The 19260-nt window shown below is 39.4% G+C and overlaps 1 protein-coding gene across 4 annotated transcripts in view; it reads left to right on the top strand.

Annotated features, from left to right (window-relative positions):
* Rbbp6 (RB binding protein 6, ubiquitin ligase) overlaps window positions 1–17733 on the top strand; it is a 30919-nt gene extending 13186 nt beyond the window's left edge. The window contains exons 5-19 of one of the 4 annotated variants that reach the window (XM_060366897.1): window positions 726–814; window positions 934–1030; window positions 1389–1528; window positions 3319–3432; window positions 4320–4492; window positions 5484–5587; window positions 5708–6045; window positions 7447–7543; window positions 7665–7743; window positions 7841–7895; window positions 9973–10041; window positions 11963–12325; window positions 12611–12712; window positions 13547–15298; window positions 15751–17733. In XM_060366897.1, coding sequence (XP_060222880.1) covers window positions 726–814; window positions 934–1030; window positions 1389–1528; window positions 3319–3432; window positions 4320–4492; window positions 5484–5587; window positions 5708–6045; window positions 7447–7543; window positions 7665–7743; window positions 7841–7895; window positions 9973–10041; window positions 11963–12325; window positions 12611–12712; window positions 13547–15298; window positions 15751–17320 — 5142 coding nt within the window. In that variant the 3' untranslated portion in view covers window positions 17321–17733. The remainder of the gene's footprint in view (window positions 1–725; window positions 815–933; window positions 1031–1388; window positions 1529–3318; window positions 3433–4319; window positions 4493–5483; window positions 5588–5707; window positions 6046–7446; window positions 7544–7664; window positions 7744–7840; window positions 7896–9972; window positions 10042–11962; window positions 12326–12610; window positions 12713–13546; window positions 15299–15750) is intronic. The other 3 variants (XM_021655019.2, XM_060366898.1, XM_021655026.2) reach the window with 3 other exon arrangements.
* Window positions 17734–19260: the final 1527 nt, after the last annotated feature.

Here is a 19260-nt window from a genome sequence, read left to right as displayed (position 1 = left end):
CTCTGTTACTTGTTAAGCATTTTTTTTGTATATAAAATTACAATAAAGTGTTAAAACTGGTTGCTTGTTTTGTGGATGAATGTAAAGATAAAACCCAGTGAGTGGCTGGTGTGAGTGGTAGATGCTTGAAGATCCAGGTTTTAGAAAATCACTCCCTTAGACCCTGTTTATATCTAGACTATTATATTTATTAAAGATAAAAGTTCATAAAATTTAACTGGAGTTTAAATTTTTGAATATTTAATGCATACCTTGGAACTTAATGTAGAAATTGACACCACTAAGCAAAAAAGTCTTCTGACTTGTCATGTGTAGTATTACTAAGTCATTTTTCCCATCCCTACCTTCCAAGTTCTACGTATAAATTACAATCTCAAAGTTGTGACACTTGAAATGTTTTTAAGATTTGACAACCTCAAGTGTTTCTCTTTTAACTTAATCTCACCTGGCCTTTAACTCAGAACAATCATGTGTACAGATGTTAATGTAAGGTACAGACAAGGTCTAAGGTTTGAGTTGCTCCAGAAAGACTTCTTCAGCCTCCCAAGCGCTCTTAGACATAGTCATGTAAGAATTCCCGGTGCTTTCTCCAGTTGTACATGTAAGCAGCTACTGTTAAGTATAGCTTATTTAGATGCTGTTCTGTGTGGGATGAGTGTGTTGTCTTTGCTGTGTGGTCCTTATGTGTTTCTAATGTGTGTGTTAAATAATTACCTGTTAAACAGACTGCCAATCTGGCTGAAGCCAATGCTTCTGAGGAAGACAAAATTAAAGCAATGATGTCGCAATCTGGCCATGAATACGACCCAATTAAGTAAGTTCATAAATATTTTATGCTAATTAGAACTTTGGGGTGTGTTTGCCCCCACAATCAGAAGCATTATTTTTCTTAAGTCTCAAAGTACAAATGAATTCTTTTTTTTTTTTTTCCAGTTACATGAAGAAACCTCTAGGTCCACCACCTCCATCTTATACCTGTTTTCGTTGCGGTAAACCTGGTCATTATATTAAGAATTGCCCAACAAACGGGGTAAGTTCCATGTAGAAACTGATAAATCTAGTTTTTCTTAGAATTATTTCTTAACCATACTTGCCATGGTAAAAATCTCCATTGAAATGGCAGATGAGCACAACTTGTCAAGTTTAGGGTGCCAGGCCCCAAGTCTTGGCTGTCTTATTGAATAGAGCATGTTACTTGTCTCTAAGTCATGTTTTCTCTGAAGTAGAGGTAATTAGTATTTAGCTCACGTGGCAATTTCTGAGAACTAAATGAGTTCCTGTGTGTGAAGGATCACAAGTAAAATCAGTGAGAAGCACTGCATGAGGTGTGCAGATGTTACTAAAGAATATGGTTTTTGTTTTCCTCTCTTCTCCCTTCCTCCAAATAGGATAAGAACTTTGAATCTGGTCCTAGGATCAAAAAGAGCACTGGAATTCCTAGAAGTTTTATGATGGAAGTAAAAGACCCTAATATGAAAGGTGCAATGCTTACAAACACTGGAAAATATGCAATACCGACTATAGATGCGTAAGTATGCAGCTTAGGTCTGACCTGTGGGGACCAGGCAGTCCCAGGGTATAGTGTGACTTGGGCTTGTAACTTGGCTACTTGGATTCCTTGGGAAGCTTCCATTCCAAAATTGTTCATCTACACGTTACATTTCTGTGTTAATTCTGAGAGGCTGCAGTCTGCTCCATTTATGCATATTTCAAATGAATTTGGGGATTTTTGCCATTAGTGAGTGCCACTTCCCTTGTAGTCTTTTAATTTTTTTCTTTCTGTCATTTCTTTCTTCCTCATTCACATACATGCTCCCACATTATCTTACATATGCTGTTTCCATTTCCTAAGTGAATAAAACAGATGTAGTCATTTTGAGAAACAAACGTTTAAAAGTACAAGATACCAAGGCAAATCTAAATGCCAAGCATAAATAAAATACTGAGGACTCTTGGCTAGGTTTAGGTATATCATATCATCTTAAGTCTAAAGTTGGGCTTGTTTTACAAACCTTATTTGGTTCAGTCCAGCTCTAGGAAATGTGTTAATGCTTTTTTGTTTGTTTGTTTGTTTGTTTGAGACAAGACTTTGTAGTTCAAGGTAATCTCAAACTTGTGCCCATCCTGCCTCAGCCTTCCTTCCTATTGGTGGTGTTACAGTTATGTGCCACCACACCTTTCTTCAGTGCTTTTTTTTTTAATATATTTTATTTTATGTGTGAAGGTGTCAGATCCCTTGGAGTTGGTGGTACAGACAGTTATGAGCTGCCATGTGGGTGCTGGGAATTGAACCCCGATCCATTTGGAAGAGCAGACAGTGCTCTTAACCACTGAGCCATCTCTCCAGCCCCCCAGTGCTTATTTTTAATATGCTTTCAGCTTTTACTTTTTAGCTAGTTTTTTTTTTCTTTATTAGTAGTTGTGTATGTGTACTTGTGTGTCATTGTTCATGTGTAGAGATCAGTACAACTATCTTCTACAATTTGAACACATGGGTATGTTGCAAGTGGTCCTTTAGGCTGTGATTTTGGGTTCTCTGCCATGAACCTCCAGTTTTTATTTAGAAACTGATAAGATCCAGATTCTGTATTTTTAAACTAGCCTTCCAGATTACAAAGTTGAGATTTTAGAACATAAATTTAATATCAGTTTAGAGGTTGGGTGTCCATGTTCTCAGTGACAGATCAGTTTTCCCAGCTTTGCACAGGAATGTTGAAGTGTATTGTGGTGAGCAGGTGGGGTTGATACTGAAAAGATGTAGCATTTAGGGATGTGTACTTCAGTATCCCACTGGTTTGCAAATTCTTGCTCCCTCCACTCCAGCCCTGCTCACATGTTGTGCTTCACACCTCTACTGTCATCAGCCACCATCCTGAGTTTTTTGTGGTTCATCTTAAAGCAGTCTGTCGTTATGCTGTATCTATCAAATTCAGAGACATTTCATAAATGCTGTGGAACAATTTTAAATTGGAATTTAAATTGATTTTTGCAGTCAATTTTAAGAGCAGACTGCTTCATCTATATTATGTGAAAGTTCTTAATGAGTAGAAGTTTGTGTTGGAAAAGTTAACATCACCTGTGAACCCTAATTAATAATTCATTGCTTTTGAGTCCTTGGGGGAGAAAAGCCCATTGTGTCAGACACATAGCCCATACTGGGGAGAGATGGGAGCCCAATTACTTTAAATGAAACATTCACCCTCTCCACTAACACCACTGATAAGCAACTCAGACTCTTCTTCTGTTTCTTTTTCTATCCTCTGTTTTCTTTCCCTCCCCTTTTTTGTTTTTTCCTTTTTTTTCTTTTCTCTTGGGCAGTGGGAGACTCCTCTTTCACAAATTGGGAACAATGGGGCATAAGCAAATTGATACTTATTTGTGGAATCGTGGTGATGTCTATGGAGCAGCTGCAACACAAATAACACACCTAAGGTACCCGTCTCCATCCAGCTGAGACTTTCATTTCAGCACTGAGATGAGCACATCCTGTTCCTAAATGAAACAAAGGTTTTCTTTGAGAGCTCCTATGGTTTACAAGTTTGTTTGAGTGTGGACAAGTGGGGGCTTGTGGAAGCAGTAGAGGCAGCCCTGAGAATAAAGTTCTGTGTGTTTTTAAATGTATTTAATTCCCACCATTCCTGGAAAATCCATTTCTACCAAAAAAAAAAAAAGAAAGCACCCAGAATATATAGCGATGTGTTCTTTTATGTTTATGCAATGCATTCTGATCATTAATCATGTTTAATTAACTTAGATTAACCTTTTAAAGTAGTTACAGGCAGGTCATTGGTTACCTAGTCTGCTTGATGGCCTGGTTATAGATAATACAGTTCTCATCCTGTGGCATTCATTTGGTGTCTGCATGGGTATGACAGAATGTTGGGATAGGAGGAGACTTTTTGGTCTTTGGTGGTGGGTTTTTTTGTTTGTTTTGTTTTGTTTTTTAAAAACACCTGCTAAAGAGAATTGTGATTGAGGGTAATCTCCAACTTCAGATTCTGTCTATGTCTGACATTAACATAAAAATTATTGTAGCCTAATATATTCTACCTCTCTGGCCTTTAGTTCTTAGAGCTAAGCATTCTAAGATCCTTTTAGTTTTTCAAGTGCCTCTTTACTTTTGTTTAATTATTTGTAGTTCGGTTTTGTGTAGGTTTAGGATAGATACAACTGACCTCTTACTTTGGAAGACATGATTATCTAAACTTACTGTCATTGTACTGAAGTTATGTGTTCCTGTTACGATATAGTATACTGAGCATAGAGCATGGCTACTTTACATTCTGACAGTCTTAAGATGCTGAAACTGTCTTTCACAGAGAGGCCTATGCAATTGGAAAGAAAGAAAAGCCACCCTTCTTACCAGAGGAGCCATCATCGTCTTCAGAAGAAGATGATCCTATCCCAGACGAGCTCTTGTGCCTCATCTGCAAAGACATTATGACTGATGCCGTTGTCATTCCCTGCTGTGGAAACAGTTACTGTGATGAATGTAAGAGATTGATGTAGTTGAGACAGTATTTGTATTCACTTGCTGAATTATGAAGTGGTAGTTTACAATGATGATTGAACAGTATGGATTGTAATTGTTTGGGTGGGTAAGTGGTTATTTTAATAACTGATCTTTTTGGCTTTTGTTTGTTAATTTACCTTTTTCAGCTTAAGCTGCTCTTCAATTTAATGTCCTTCCCTGACCTTTTATCGTTACTTTTTAACAGGACCCTGAGAGAGAGAGTTTGTTCGTGGTGATGTGTGTCACTTGTGGGTGTGCTTTGCCTTCATGTACGTCTGTGTACTGTGTGTCTGGTGACTTGAAAGCCAGAGAAGAGGATATAGGATACCCTGGAATAAATACACTGGAACTTGAATTAGAGATAACTGAGCTGCCATATATATAAGTGCTGGAAACTGAACCCCCGTCCTCTGTAGTGTTTGTTTGTTTCTTAATGCCCTATTTTTGTTAAGTCATTTCAAAAACTAAAGATGCAAAAATGTTTGTCACTCTTTTCTAGACTTAGTTCTATTTTTTTGTACAATATTTTGATTGCTAGCCAAATAAAGATGAGTATTTGATACTATACTTTCTGTTTAAACATTTGTTTGAGGTCCCAGCAGTGCATGCTTTTAACTCAAGCACTTGGGAGACAGAGGCAAGTGGGTTCAAGACCAGCCTGTGTTACACTGTGGAACCTTGTCTCAAAAAAACATATTTTGGGGCTGGAGAAATTGGCTCATCCATTAAGTATGCTGTTCCAGTGGACCTGGGTTCATTTTCCAGTACCCATAAAGCCGCTCACAAGCATTCCAGAAGTTCAGAACCTTTTTAATGCTTTCTACTAAGTTGCTTTCCTGTTTGTTTGTTTGTTTGTGTGTTTGTTTGTTTGTTTTTAAGACAGTCTCATGATTTAGCACTGTAGGTAGGCTGTCTTTAATTCAAGTTTCTACAGTGCTGCATCACATTTAACGTCTTGTTGTACATATAGGTATAAGAACAGCACTCCTGGAATCAGATGAACATACATGTCCAACGTGTCATCAAAATGATGTTTCTCCTGATGCTCTAATTGCCAACAAGTTTCTACGACAGGTAGTCTTTGTACCATTTTTACACAAAAGTGTCTTTACGTTTTCACTGATAGAACTCATTTTTAATGAGTTTAATATTAACTCATACTACATATTCTGCATTTTTGTTTGGTGTCTATAGGCTGTTAATAACTTCAAAAATGAAACTGGTTATACGAAAAGACTACGAAAACAGTTACCTCCACCCCCACCCCCAATACCACCACCAAGGCCGCTCATTCAGCGGAACCTGCAGCCTCTGATGAGATCTCCCATATCAAGACAGCAGGATCCTCTGATGATTCCAGTGACATCTTCGTCAGCTCACCCAACTCCCTCTATATCTTCATTAACTTCAAATCCGTCTTCCTTGGCTCCTTCTGTGCCTGGAAATCCATCTTCTGCTCCAGCTCCAGTACCTGATATAACTGCAACAGTATCTATATCAGTCCATTCAGAAAAAGCAGATGGACCTTTTCGGTAAGTCTTATTATTAAAAATATTAGAGATCAATGGTGTAGTTTTTCTTTGATAAGAGTTATTTTTGAGCTAGAATCTTACTTTGTAGACTGAAGCTGGCCTCTAAATTTTACAGAGATTTCCCTCTGGCTGTCTCCTTACTGCTGTTTAAAAGTTTTTTTGTTTGTTTGTTTTCCCCTAAAGTTTTTGTTTTCTATGTATGAGAGTGTTTGCCAGTATGTGTGTCTTTGTCTGCAGTAGCAAAATGGGGAAGTGGATCCCCTAGAACTGTAATTACAGACAATTGTGAGCTGTTACGGATTCACAGAATCAAAACTGGGTCCTCTAGAAGAGCAACTGGTACTCTTAACTACTGGTGCATCTCTCTAGCCCCTAAAGTATTAATTTCTGTGTTTATTGAAATACTAAATTGTAGCCTGGCACTCAGGAGGTAAAGGTAGAAAGATCTCTGAATTCCAGGACAGCCAGGGCTATACAGAAAAACCCTGTCTAAAAAGATGCTCCTTCCCACCCCCACCCCACCCCCCCCAAAAAATTGTGATGACACATGACCCTAAAAGCAACAGTGGACTTTGGTCCAACATGCAATCTCATAAAAATCAACCAGCTTTTAAAACACGTGGGTCGGGTCCTGTTCATACCTACTGAAGGAAAAATTTAAGAGTGACCTCTCTATATATCGCACTGTTATACTTTAGCCTTTATTTAATCACGTAGGAAATATGGTAATACAGAGAATTCTCTTAGAGCAGTGGATCAAGACCTCTTTGGGGGTAACTGACCCTTTCACAAGGGTCGCCTAAGACCATTGACAGATAATTATATTATGGTTTATAACAGTGGCAAAATTACATTTACGGAGTAGCAGCAAGAAATGATTTTATGGTTGGGGGTCACTGCAGTGTGAGGAACTGACTGTGTTACAGGGTCACAATATAAGGAGGCTGAGAACCACTGGCTTAGAGTAGTACTCACAAAGAGTGACCTCTTTGTCTTTCTTATTTTGAAGTTTTACATTTTTGCACTTATTTTCTATCATGTGTATCATATATAGTATTTCTTCAAGCAGTTCTGTCTTTGTTAGTGTATACATATGTGTGGGCGTGCAGGTGTGTGGCTGCCTCAGCCACGTGTGTAGAGCTGTGTGCCAGCTTGTAGGAGCTGAGGATGGAATTCCAGTGGTTGGTTAGGCCTGCATGAAGTGCCTCCTAAAGTATCACACTGGCCCAGCCTTTTATATTATGTATAAAGAGCTTTTTTACAGGCCCATTCCTTTCACTTGCCTCAGAAATCATCATTAATGATTTTTAATGCAGGGTATAGATAAGTAGTGTTAGTGATGTTGTCATTTTACTCATCATTCCCTATGGTGATGTTTTGTTATATTACATTGTTTTTTAGGGATTCTGATAATAAATTATTACCAGCTGCCGCCCTTACATCAGAACATTCAAAGGGAGCCTCCTCAATTGCTATTACTGCTCTTATGGAAGAAAAGGTAGATTTTACTGTCTTTGAAATCTAGGTTTTTTTTGTTTTTGTTTGTTTTGTTTTTTTAATTTTTGCTTTGACTTTCAAAAACTTTAAAAAAAACTGTTTCTGCATTTTTGTCATTAAAGGGTTACCAAGTGCCAGTCCTTGGAACTCCATCTTTGTTGGGACAGTCATTATTACATGGGCAGTTGATCCCTACAACTGGTAAGTAAAATTATATTGCTTTGGCTATTTTTTCCCTTTAAGAAATGATTAACACTGAATTTCTTGTTCATGGTTTTGTTTATGTTTTGTCTCTAAGGTCCAGTAAGAATAAATGCTGCTCGTCCAGGTGGTGGTCGGCCAGGTTGGGAACAGTAAGTACCTGTTGAAATAACCTTCAGATACTTGCCTTTAAACTAAGAAGTGGAGACTACAAATTAGGCTCTTGCTGAATGCTTTTTATTGAAACTCCTTTAAATATGCCAGATTAGTATTTTATGTCACAAATTCAAATTTATATGCTGAATTATTTCTTTAAAGAATAAATGTGGTTGAAGATTGAAAAACTTGGGAGATCTAGACACTAACATTTATATAAGTGAAAATGTGTGGTATGTGTGTTACTGGAAATTGAACCCAGGCCTTCAGCATGCCAGGGAAGTATTCTGCCCTGGAGCTTTATCCCAGCCCATCACTCTTAACTCCTTAAAGCTTTGCTCATAGTCTGTTGACTGACCTTCCCTTAGTAACGTAGTTGATTGGCTCCTTATATATACTATATGTGGTGGAAATTTTTTGATTCCCAATTTATCAAAGGCGAACTCATATGGAGATCGTTAGTGTCACCCGGTGCATTAGGTAAATGCTTTGTAGCACTCACCAACAGGAGGTCCTTCAGAATATTGTACAGTCTGTATAAGTTCAGTACATTTTAACCTCATAATTTGCATGTTTTGTGGTTTAAAAAAACAAAAAAACATTAAAATAGGCTTTTAGCAACATTTTATATATTCATAACACCATTTCTTAATTCTTTTCACTATTTTTACGCTATCTGGTTTGTCTACAAAGTTTTCAAATAAATCTCAAGGAAATCCACATTAAGTGGACTTATGAAGGTCAAACCCAGTTCAAAGTCACTTTGCAGTTCTTCTCCAAAACAGTAAAATACACAAACTCTGCTCCATCCCTTCTGCCTTTAAAACATAGGGATCTTGGCAGGACCTCACATTAGTAAGTTGATCCCAAATTTAAGTTGATCCCATATTTCTAGATTTCTATTTTCCTAAACAGTTGAACTCATAATAGGGATGACTAAAATTCATTTTAGTAAATATTAACATATTGTAAGATTAATGTCCACCAATCAGACTTCCTTGTTCTTTCCTGGCTTATTAAGTTATTAAAATGTACAAGATTTGATTTTTCTACCCTGACACACAAAGAAATTTTTTTGTTTGTTTTGGTTTTGGTTTTGGTTTTTGGTTTTTTTAGACAGTATTTCTCTGTGTTGCTTTGGCAGCTTTGTAGACCAGGCTGGCCTTGAACTCACAGTGATCCGCCTGCCTCTGCCTTCCTGAGTGATTAAAGGTATGCATCACCACATTAGGCTGACGTAAAGAATATTAATGTCTGTAGGATGCTTTATGGCATTAAAATTACTAAATTTGGACTAGAGAGATGGCTCAGTGATTAAGAGTACTTGATCTTCCAGAGGACCTAGATTCAGCTCCCAGCCCCCACAACCTTTTGAAACTCCACAGCCACTGCATGTACCTGATACACATACATGTGGGCAAAATATTCAGTATACATAAAATTAAATGTATTTTAAATTAATATTCTTTTAATATTATGAAGACAGTCCTATAAAACTTATATTCTAAAATCTTTGATCATTTTGTTTGAAAGATAAACCAAATTTCTTGAAGAGAAAATAAACTGATGAAAGACTAGTAGAATTTATCAGTAGAAAGAGAATGAAATTTAGAGACAGGTGGACCTGTGTTTGAATTTAGACACAAACACACCTGAGTTGCCATCTGTTTACTGGTTACAGGTATGTGAGCATGTAGGTTTAAACCTTTTTGGCCTCTTTTTCTCATTTTTTTTGCACTCAAAAAGTATGCTACTTAAGGGTGTAAATTACCTACATAAAGCCTTGTAAAGTTAAGGGTTCTTTTCTAAACAGTTAAGTTTGTAATTTGTACAGTGCTAATGAAAATACAGATATTATTCTGAATCAAAACTACATTGACCTTAAAGTTAATCCTAAGTAAATAGAATATTTACTTAGGTCTCTTCTGTAACAGCTTTAAGAGTTTAAGATTAGAAAAATGTTTCTAAAACAAGTTAAAATAGATACCATGAAATATGTGCACTAATAGGTTGTCTATTATACTTAAGGAAAAATAATTCAGTTGTGTTTTGCTCTTTTTAAACCTTGTACAGTTCCAACAAGCTTGGATATCTGGTTTCTCCACCACAGCAAATTAGAAGAGGAGAAAGAAGCTGTTATAGGTAAGGATGCTAAAACTCTTGTAAAATAACCCCATAGCACACTGGGAAATATACAAAGAAATAACATACGAATGGTGGAGAAGTTGACCATAGCAGTTGTCTTTAAGAAGTCTGGGAACTGGGGGTTAATTACTTGCCTAGCCTATGTAAGGCCCTAGGTTCAGTCCCAGCAGATGCAGAATAAGGTCTCATTTGAAGATATGTTTACAAAAACTGTTTATTGCTAAGTGTAGTCCACACCTGTAATCCCAGCATTTGGGAGGCTGAGGCAGGAAGATAGTGAGTTAGAAGCCAGCCGGGATGATATAACAAGACCTGTCTGGGGAAGGAGGCAGGGATAAAAGCAGGGAACATAGGATAGATTACATTTAGCCTGATGATTTTTAAGTCTCCATCTTTGGTATATATGCTCACATGTATGTGAAAGTGCCTGTGTACAGAGATACAAGGAGGATGTTAGGAACCCTGCTGTAGCACTCCCTGCCTTGTATTCTTTTGAGAAACTGGGGTAAACTGGTAGACAGCAAACCCCAGCAGTCCTCCTGTCTCTGCCCCTAACAACACTAGGGTTAAATGTAGACATGCATGGCCACATCTAGCTCACCCCTCCCCCAACAGGGTTTCTCTGTGTAGCCTTGGCTGTCCTGGACTCACTTTGTGGACGGGGGTGGCCTCGAACTCACAGAGATCGCCTGCCTCTGCCTCCTGTATGTTGTGGACTACAAGCGTGTGCCACCGTACATGGTGTGTCACAGCAGCTTCCTGTGTGGTCCTGGGGTCTGGACTCGGCTCCTCGCACTGTGCAAGCACTCTTACTCACTGAGCCATCGCTTGAACCCCTTAGGCTCTGTTCTTCGTATTCCTTCTAGTGATTATTTGCTCTGTATTGGTTCATGGCAGAATGCAGCTTGTGAAAGTTAGCCAGCTCAGCTTCCAGATGGGAAAAAGCATTCTTTCTCTCCCAGGCTTTGCCCACCTCCCGTTTTCCAAAAGAAGAGACCAGGGGATTTGTTCAGGGCTCTCACTCTTCACTAACAGTCTTAACTTTCGAAGTTTAGGTTTTACTATGATGGTAGTTATTTAAATCAGGATGCAGAGACTTCCATATTTGATAAGACTATAACTGTTCTTCTAGTGCTCCAATCTTAAGACAGCTGCTTTTTTTACTAGATTGCACTAAAAGAAGGCAATGTGTGCTAATTCATGGTTCTGAGCAGACGTAAATCTGAACAACTCCTGCTGCTGTTGCATGCCATTTGCTCATTGTGTAAAAACCATTAGCTTAACAAAAGCACACTCAAATTCTTTGACAGAATTCAGAAACTTTAATTACTTCTGTTTAACCTTTTAAACTCTTTGAGTTTTAATTACAGATACTGGAATTAGTATGATTCTGTTTTGTTGGGTGTTCACCTACTTCTTCCAAAAGGAAGTTACAGTGGTTTTTGTTAATGTGAACTTTGGATCTCGAACGGCATTTGGGGGAGAACTAGGTCACAGTTACATTAACCTGTCACTTCCTTCAAAGTATGTTTCCTATCAATTACTGAATGGCCTTAAAAATTAGACTCTTGATCTGGAGGGGTAGTTCAGTGGTTAAGAGCTGTTGCTGCTCTTCTGAAGGAACCAGGCTTTTGAAATACAGTTTTTGAGAGGTTTTTGTTTTGAGCCATGTTCTTGGTATAAGCTGGTCTCAAACTCAAGATTCAATTGATGGACAGCCTACTGAGTAGATGGGGCTGTAGACCAGTTATCTGGCCTGTAGAGTTAATGTCTGCAAACACATCGTAACTGAATTTGTATTAGAGTATTGATTCTATTCCATTTTTTTTGTAAATAATTATAAACAGAAAAAGACAACCTCATTTGTCTCAGATGAATTTAATTTAAAGGTGTAATACCTTGGAATTTATTTCTCCAGAAGTATAAACCGCGGGCGACACCACAGCGAGCGCTCACAGAGGACTCAAGGCCCATCACTACCAGCAACTCCAGTCTTTGTGCCTGTTCCACCACCTCCTTTGTATCCGCCTCCTCCCCATACGCTTCCTCTTCCTCCAGGTGTACCTCCCCCACAGTTTTCTCCTCAGTTTCCTCCTGGCCAGCCTCCACCTGCAGGATATAGTGTCCCTCCTCCAGGGTTCCCACCAGCTCCTGCCAATATGTCAGCACCTTGGGTGTCATCAGGAGTGCAGACTGCTCATTCAAATACCATCCCTACAACGCAAGCACCTCCTTTGTCCAGGGAAGAGTTCTATAGAGAGCAGCGGCGGCTAAAGGAAGAGTGAGTACCCTGACCTCAGATTACCGTACACTTCCATTTCCTGATAGAACGTTAAGTAGGTATTTCGGAAACATTTTCTAGTGTTTCCAGTTAGTAAAGAAAATTCACCTAAAATTTAAACCAAAACCATACAAGCAACTTCCTCAGGGATACCTAGATTTATAGTTTTAAAGTAGAAAACTAATGGCAATTTCATTCATTTCATTCATGATCTAATTACATTTGTCTTGTTAGTTTTCTTAAATGGTTTTTGTTAACTTTCACTCTTTAACTTTATTTTACTAGGGAAAAGAAAAAGTCCAAGCTAGATGAGTTTACAAATGATTTTGCTAAGGAATTGATGGAATACAAAAAGATTCAAAAGGAGCGTAGGCGCTCATTTTCCAGGTTAGTGTTTTGCAAGCCTTCACAACAGAATTACAAATGGGACTTTGAATATCCAGGGATTACCTATGGATATAAATAACATTGCACTTATGAGATTTTTCTGATTCGGTCTAGTTTTATAGAATGAAGGAGATGTAGCTTATTCCCCAATATGTCCGTTAAAATAATGTCTCAGTGTAAATTCTATTGTGTAGAACTAGCATTTATAGGGACTAAGTTGTCCTTGTCCCTTCAAGTTATTCATAATATGATGAAAGAAATGGGAAATGTTTATAGAAGGAAAGATATAGGGGACTAGCCAGAGAGCATTCTGAGGGCCTTTGCTTATAAGGCTACAGCTTCTTGCTGGAACATTAACCTGTGTGATTAAAAAGCAGTGGTAGAATACATGTCGATGTATTGATAGAAAGAAAAATGAAGTACAGAAGTTCCCTGGAAGTTTGTTTAAAGACTTTGTTTTTTAGATTTACACTTAAAATGTGGTTCCTTTTAAAGCTAGACTATTGGTTAGTGTAAGATAAAAATAGACTCCTACCTAAATAATCAGACAGGAAGTGAAATTTAAATTTAATTGGCATTTGTTTGATGTTAATAAGCTCATAAAACTCACGGTACATTAATGCACTCCACTCTGATTGTCAGGACTTGGCTTTTGTTTTGTAACAAGTGATTTGTGTACTTTATTCCATTCCAATAGAGGTCACTGTACCTCTTTAATCATCTAAGATGAAACTTGATGCAAAGAAAGATAAAACCGTGAGAAAAGAATACTGGAATCTGTCTGTTTTCACTTCGTATATATTTCTCAACCATCAACTGTGTTTTTGTTTTTAGGTCTAAATCTCCCTATAGTGGTTCATCGTATTCAAGAAGTTCATACACTTATTCAAAGTCAAGGTCTGGCTCAACACGGTCACGCTCTTACTCTCGGTCCTTCAGCCGCTCACACTCTCGCTCCTATTCACGCTCACCCCCATATCCCAGGAGAGGCAGGGGCAAGAGCCGCAATTACCGTTCACGGTCCAGATCTCATGGATACCACCGATCTAGGTCAAGGTCACCTCCATATAGACGCTATCATTCACGGTCAAGATCTCCTCAAGCATTTAGGGGACAGTCTCCCACAAAACGCAATGTACCTCAAGGAGAAACAGAGCGTGAGTATTTTAATAGATACAGAGAAGTTCCACCCCCTTATGACATCAAAGCCTATTATGGGCGGAGTGTCGACTTTAGAGACCCATTTGAGAAAGAACGCTACCGGGAATGGGAGAGGAAATACCGAGAGTGGTACGAAAAGTACTACAAAGGGTATGCTGTGGGGGCACAGCCGAGACCCTCAGCCAACAGAGAGGACTTCTCTCCAGAGAGACTTTTGCCTCTTAATGTCAGAAATTCACCCTTCACAAGGGGCCGCAGAGAGGACTATGTTGCTGGACAAAGTCATAGAAATAGAAACCTAGGTGGCAACTATCCAGAAAAACTTTCAACCAGAGACAGTCACAATCCAAAAGATAATACAAAATCAAAAGAGAAAGAGAGTGAGAATGTTCCAGGAGACAGTAAAGGAAACAAGCATAAGAAGCACAGGAAACGAAGAAAGGGGGAAGAGACTGAGAGCTTCCTGAACCCGGAGCTGTTAGAGACTTCTAGAAAATCCAGAGAATCATCAGGTGTGGATGAAACTAAGACAGATACACTGTTTGTTCTCCCAAGTAGAGACGATGCCACACCTGTTAGGGATGAACCAATGGATGCAGAATCTATCACTTTCAAATCAGTAGCTGAAAAAGACAAGAGAGAAAAAGATAAACCAAAAGTAAAAGGTGACAAGACCAAACGGAAAAGTGACGGGTCTGCTACAGCAAAGAAAGAAAATGTTTTAAAACCTAAAGGACCCCAAGAAAAGGTAGATGGGGAGCGTGAAAAATCTCCTCGGTCTGAACCTCCACTTAAAAAAGCCAAAGAGGAGGCTACAAAGACCGACTCTATAAAACCTTCATCATCCTCTCAGAAGGATGACAAGGTCACTGGAACCCCCAGGAAAGCCCACTCTAAGTCTGCAAAAGACCACCAGGAGGCAAAGCCAGTCAAGGAGGAAAAGGTGAAAAAGGACTGTTCCAAAGACATCAAGTCAGAAAAACCAACCAGTAAGGATGAAAAGGCCAAGAAGCCTGAGAAAAATAAACTACTCGATAGCAAGGGAGAAAAAAGAAAGAGAAAAACTGAAGAAAAGAACATAGATAAAGATTTTGAGTCATCTTCAATGAAAATCTCTAAAGTAGAAGGAAGTGAAATAGTGAAACCATCACCAAAGCGTAAAATAGAAGGTGATATGGAAAAGCTGGAAAGGACCCCAGAAAAGGATAAGAATGCATCATCAACTGCCCCAGCCAAAAAAATCAAACTCAACAGAGAAACTGGAAAAAAAATTGGAAATGCAGAAAATACATCATCTACAAAAGAACCTTCTGAAAAATTGGAGTCAACGTCTAGCAAAATTAAACAGGAAAAAGTCAAGGGAAAGGCCAAGCGGAAAGTAGCTGGGACTGAAGGCTCCAGCTCTACACTTGTGGATTACACCAGGTATGGGGCCAGGGCATGGGGTGGGTGGGTGGGTGGGAGGGTAGGTGGGGTCAGGTGTCATTTTTGACAAATGATGTCCTTTAGGCTTGCCCATGCATATACCTTTTATGTTCTTGAGAGTTTGGATCATGGGAAATGGACTATCCTGATTGTAGCATTGTATCGGTGTGCAGAGAAATAAACCACATTGGTTTTTATAGCTTGAAAAGTATCTTCCTAGGGCAGAGTAATTTTAACTTTTAGTTTTTTGAGACAGGGTTTCTCTGTCCTGGACTCGCTTTGTAGACCAGGCTGGCCTCAACTTAAAGAGATCTGTATACCTGTGGGTGCTGGGATCATAGTCGTGTGCCATCACACCTGGCTTAATTTTAACTTTTTAAAACTAAAAAGACATCCTAAATGTTTTATTTGTAGTAAATTTTTCATTAATTTAAAGTATTCATTTGTTTTAGTACAAGCTCAACTGGAGGCAGTCCTGTGCGGAAATCTGAAGAAAAGACAGATACAAAACGAACAGTCATTAAAACTATGGAGGAATATAATAACGATAATACAGCTCCTGCTGAAGATGTTATAATTATGATCCAGGTTCCTCAGTCCAAATGGGATAAAGATGACTTTGAATCTGAAGAAGAAGATGTTAAAACCACACAACCTGTACAGAGTATAGGGAAACCATCTAGTATTATAAAAAATGTTACTACTAAGCCGTCAGCTACAGTCAAGTACACTGAGAAAGAAAGTGAGCATTCAGAGAAAATTCAGAAGCTTACCAAGGAGGTGAGCCATGAGATAATGCAGCATGAGGTCAAAGGCTCAAAGGGCTCTGCATGCAGTGAGAAGGGGAGAACCAAAGACCGAGATCACTCTGTGTTGGACAAGGAGAATCCTGACAAGAGGAAGAGCAGCACCCAGGCAGAGAAGGACAGCACCGTGGACCGGCTGAGCGAACAAGGAAATTTGAAGAACCTGTCTCAGTCTTCCAAAGAGACCAGGACTACAGAAAAGCATGAATCTGTTCGGGGTTCCTCAAATAAAGACTTCACTCCTGGTAGAGACAAGAAAATGGACTATGAAAGCAGAGAGTATTCCAGTTCCAAACGAAGAGAGGAGCGAAGTGAAGTAACAAGAAGGAAGGATTCTTCTCCTCCTCCTCCTCGAAGTAAAGATGCTTCATCTGGACAGAAAAGTAAGCCTAGGGAGGAGAGAGATTTGCCTAAAAAGGGGACAGAGTCCAAAAAAAGCAATTCTAGTCCCCCAAAAGACAAAAAGCCCCATGATCATAAAGCTGCCTATGATACCAAACGCCCATGTGAGGAGACAAAGTCTGTAGATAAAACATCTGGGAAGGAACGTGAGAAGCATTCTGCTGAGGCTCGGAACAGCAAAGAGTCCAGTGGCAGCAAATTGCCGTATATACCTAACCCACCAGAACCTCCCGTTGAAAAAGAGCTGGTTGCTGGACAGATTGATAAGAGTACCATCAAGGCAAAACCTCAGTTAAGTCATTCTTCTCGGCTTTCCTCTGATCTGACTAGAGAGACCGATGAGGCTGCTTTTGAACCAGACTATAATGAGAGCGATAGTGAAAGTAATGTATCTGTGAAGGAAGAAGAAACTGTCGCCAGTGTCTCTAAGGACTTGAAAGAGAAAACAACTGAGAAAGCAAAAGAGAGCTTGAATGTAGCAACAGCCAGCCAGCCAGGTGCAGACAGGAGCCAGAGTCAAAGCAGTCCCAGTGTTAGTCCAAGTAGAAGTCATAGCCCTTCTGGAAGCCAGACCCGAAGCCACAGCAGCAGTGCCAGCACAGCAGGAAGCCAGGACAGCAAAAAGAAGAAAAAGAAGAAAGACAAGAAAAAGCACAAAAAGCATAAAAAGCACAAGAAGCATAAGAAGCATGCGGCTGTGGATGGGGACCCGGAGAAGAACCAGAAACACAAACACAAGAAGAAGAAGGCGAAGAAGAGCAAAGACAAGGAGAAGGAGAAAGATGACCAAAAAGCGAAATCTGTCACTGTGTGAAGGACGGATGTTTTAATTGACTTAATTACTAAGTCATCTGTATTAAACTCTGTTATAATGTAAAGAGATTCCAGCCTTGTAAATAATGAAAGGAAGACCCTGTGCTGCACTTAAAAGTATTTGCTGCTTGATTATTTCATTTTTACATCAGAGCTTTATAACGAACTTTTGTACAGAATTGTGAGTTGTGACCATGGAACATGAGAGGTTTTTGCTAGGGCCTATTATTTTTAACCACCATTAATTAGTTGGGGTGGAGTTTACTGTACTGTGAAATTTTCACATTTGAATTTTTTTAATTGCCTGGCAAATGCTGATATCAGTTCAAAAATATCAGCAGAATGATTTGCTGAACTCATTACAGCCCCGTTATGTCACTTTTTGATTACAATAAAAGTTTTCAGTAAACTTTTTACATGTTGAAGATGTATATTATTTAAAGACAGTAGTGTCTCATTTCATCTTTTTCCAACATTCTTCAAGCCTGTATAGTCAAGCAGAACAGACAAAATTCTAAACATTGAAAATACAATTTGGAGGGGGCTGGTGAGATGGTCTTTGGTTTCCAGTGATCAGAAGTTGGGTTTCTAAAAAGGAGGGGACTGGTGCTTAAATACCAGCAATGAGGAATTGGGCTTTTCTAACCATATGATTTCCTTGTAATTCTGCTAGGTCGATACTAAATTCCTTGATGAAACAATACATTTGTTAAGCCTATCTTCTGGTAGTGTGAGACTAGAGGGGTCTCTCCTTCACTACTGCTTCAGGAGCCCAGTGAGAGCATTGAAAGGATGTGAGCATTGAAGGGTTTTGAGTCAAGACACTTGAATGTGTTAGGGCAACATTTACCATTTAAGATTCTAAGTGATGTCCCTTTTTTTCTGTTTTAAAGTGTGTATCCATGAAGGCAGAAGAGAGCATTGGAGCCCTCTGTAACCAGCTGGAGTCACAGGTAGTTGTGAGCCACCTGATGTGGATGTTGGGAACCAAATTCAGGGGACAAGAGCAGTCAGCACTTGTCCCCACTGAGCCATCTTTCAAGCCCCTAAGGCTATGGTTTAGAGAACAGCCATACACGTGCTGCAGGTGTTGTCCAGAGGCCTCTGAGCCAAGTCATCTTTGCTCTGATGGCTCAGCTCTAACGTGATGCCAAGCACACATTTATTTATACCCACACTCAAGGCTGAGGCATCCAGCCCAGCCCACATGCAGCATACTGCCACTTTTATTTTGAGACAATCCAGCTACGTTAACTCTACATCTTTAGCAAATATTTCCCACAAAGACTTGGTAGGTACACAGAACTGTCAAATCTTACCTCAGTTACGTTAGTGGGCTCATCAAGCTCAGCTGGCCTTCACCGTTGGTAGCAACTGATCAGTGTTAAGAGCAGTTTCCCAGCTTCATCTGTTGTTTGAACCTCTGTAGCTTGCTTGATTGTTTTAGGGTTTGGTTTTGTAGCCTATAGCTTTCCTTATGCCAACATCCACAAAACTGCCCGCCCACTTCCCCATCTAACCCCCGAACTACCTATATGCTAAATGTAACAGAATTGAAAGTCCTGAAATTTAAGAAACACACACAAAGGCTAGAGACATAGCTCCGTGTGTTAAATGCTTCCATGATCCCCAGGACTTGAGTTGGAATCCCTGGAACCCAAGTAGAGGTAGATGCTACATATGCATCTGTAACCCCACTGTTCTACAGTGCTGAGGTGCTCCTGCAGTGAGATGGAGGGGAGAGAGACCTGTATGCAGTGAACAGGATGCTGTCTCGAGTAGAAGGGAAGGTCCAATACCAGGGTTGGCCTTTAACCTCAGCATAATCGCTGTGACGTGTACCCACACGCATAAACATACATGGTACAGATTTTACTTTGTGTGAGAATGTAGAGTTTGGAGAACAACTTGAAGTATCACCCAATAAAAAGGGTTTTGTTT

Source organism: Meriones unguiculatus, chromosome 14 (genome assembly GCF_030254825.1).
Source record: "Meriones unguiculatus strain TT.TT164.6M chromosome 14, Bangor_MerUng_6.1, whole genome shotgun sequence".
In the NCBI taxonomy this organism is placed as follows: domain Eukaryota; kingdom Metazoa; phylum Chordata; class Mammalia; order Rodentia; family Muridae; genus Meriones; species Meriones unguiculatus.
The sequence above is the reverse complement of the archived record's forward strand: the minus strand, read 5'-3'. Positions and strand labels throughout refer to the sequence as shown.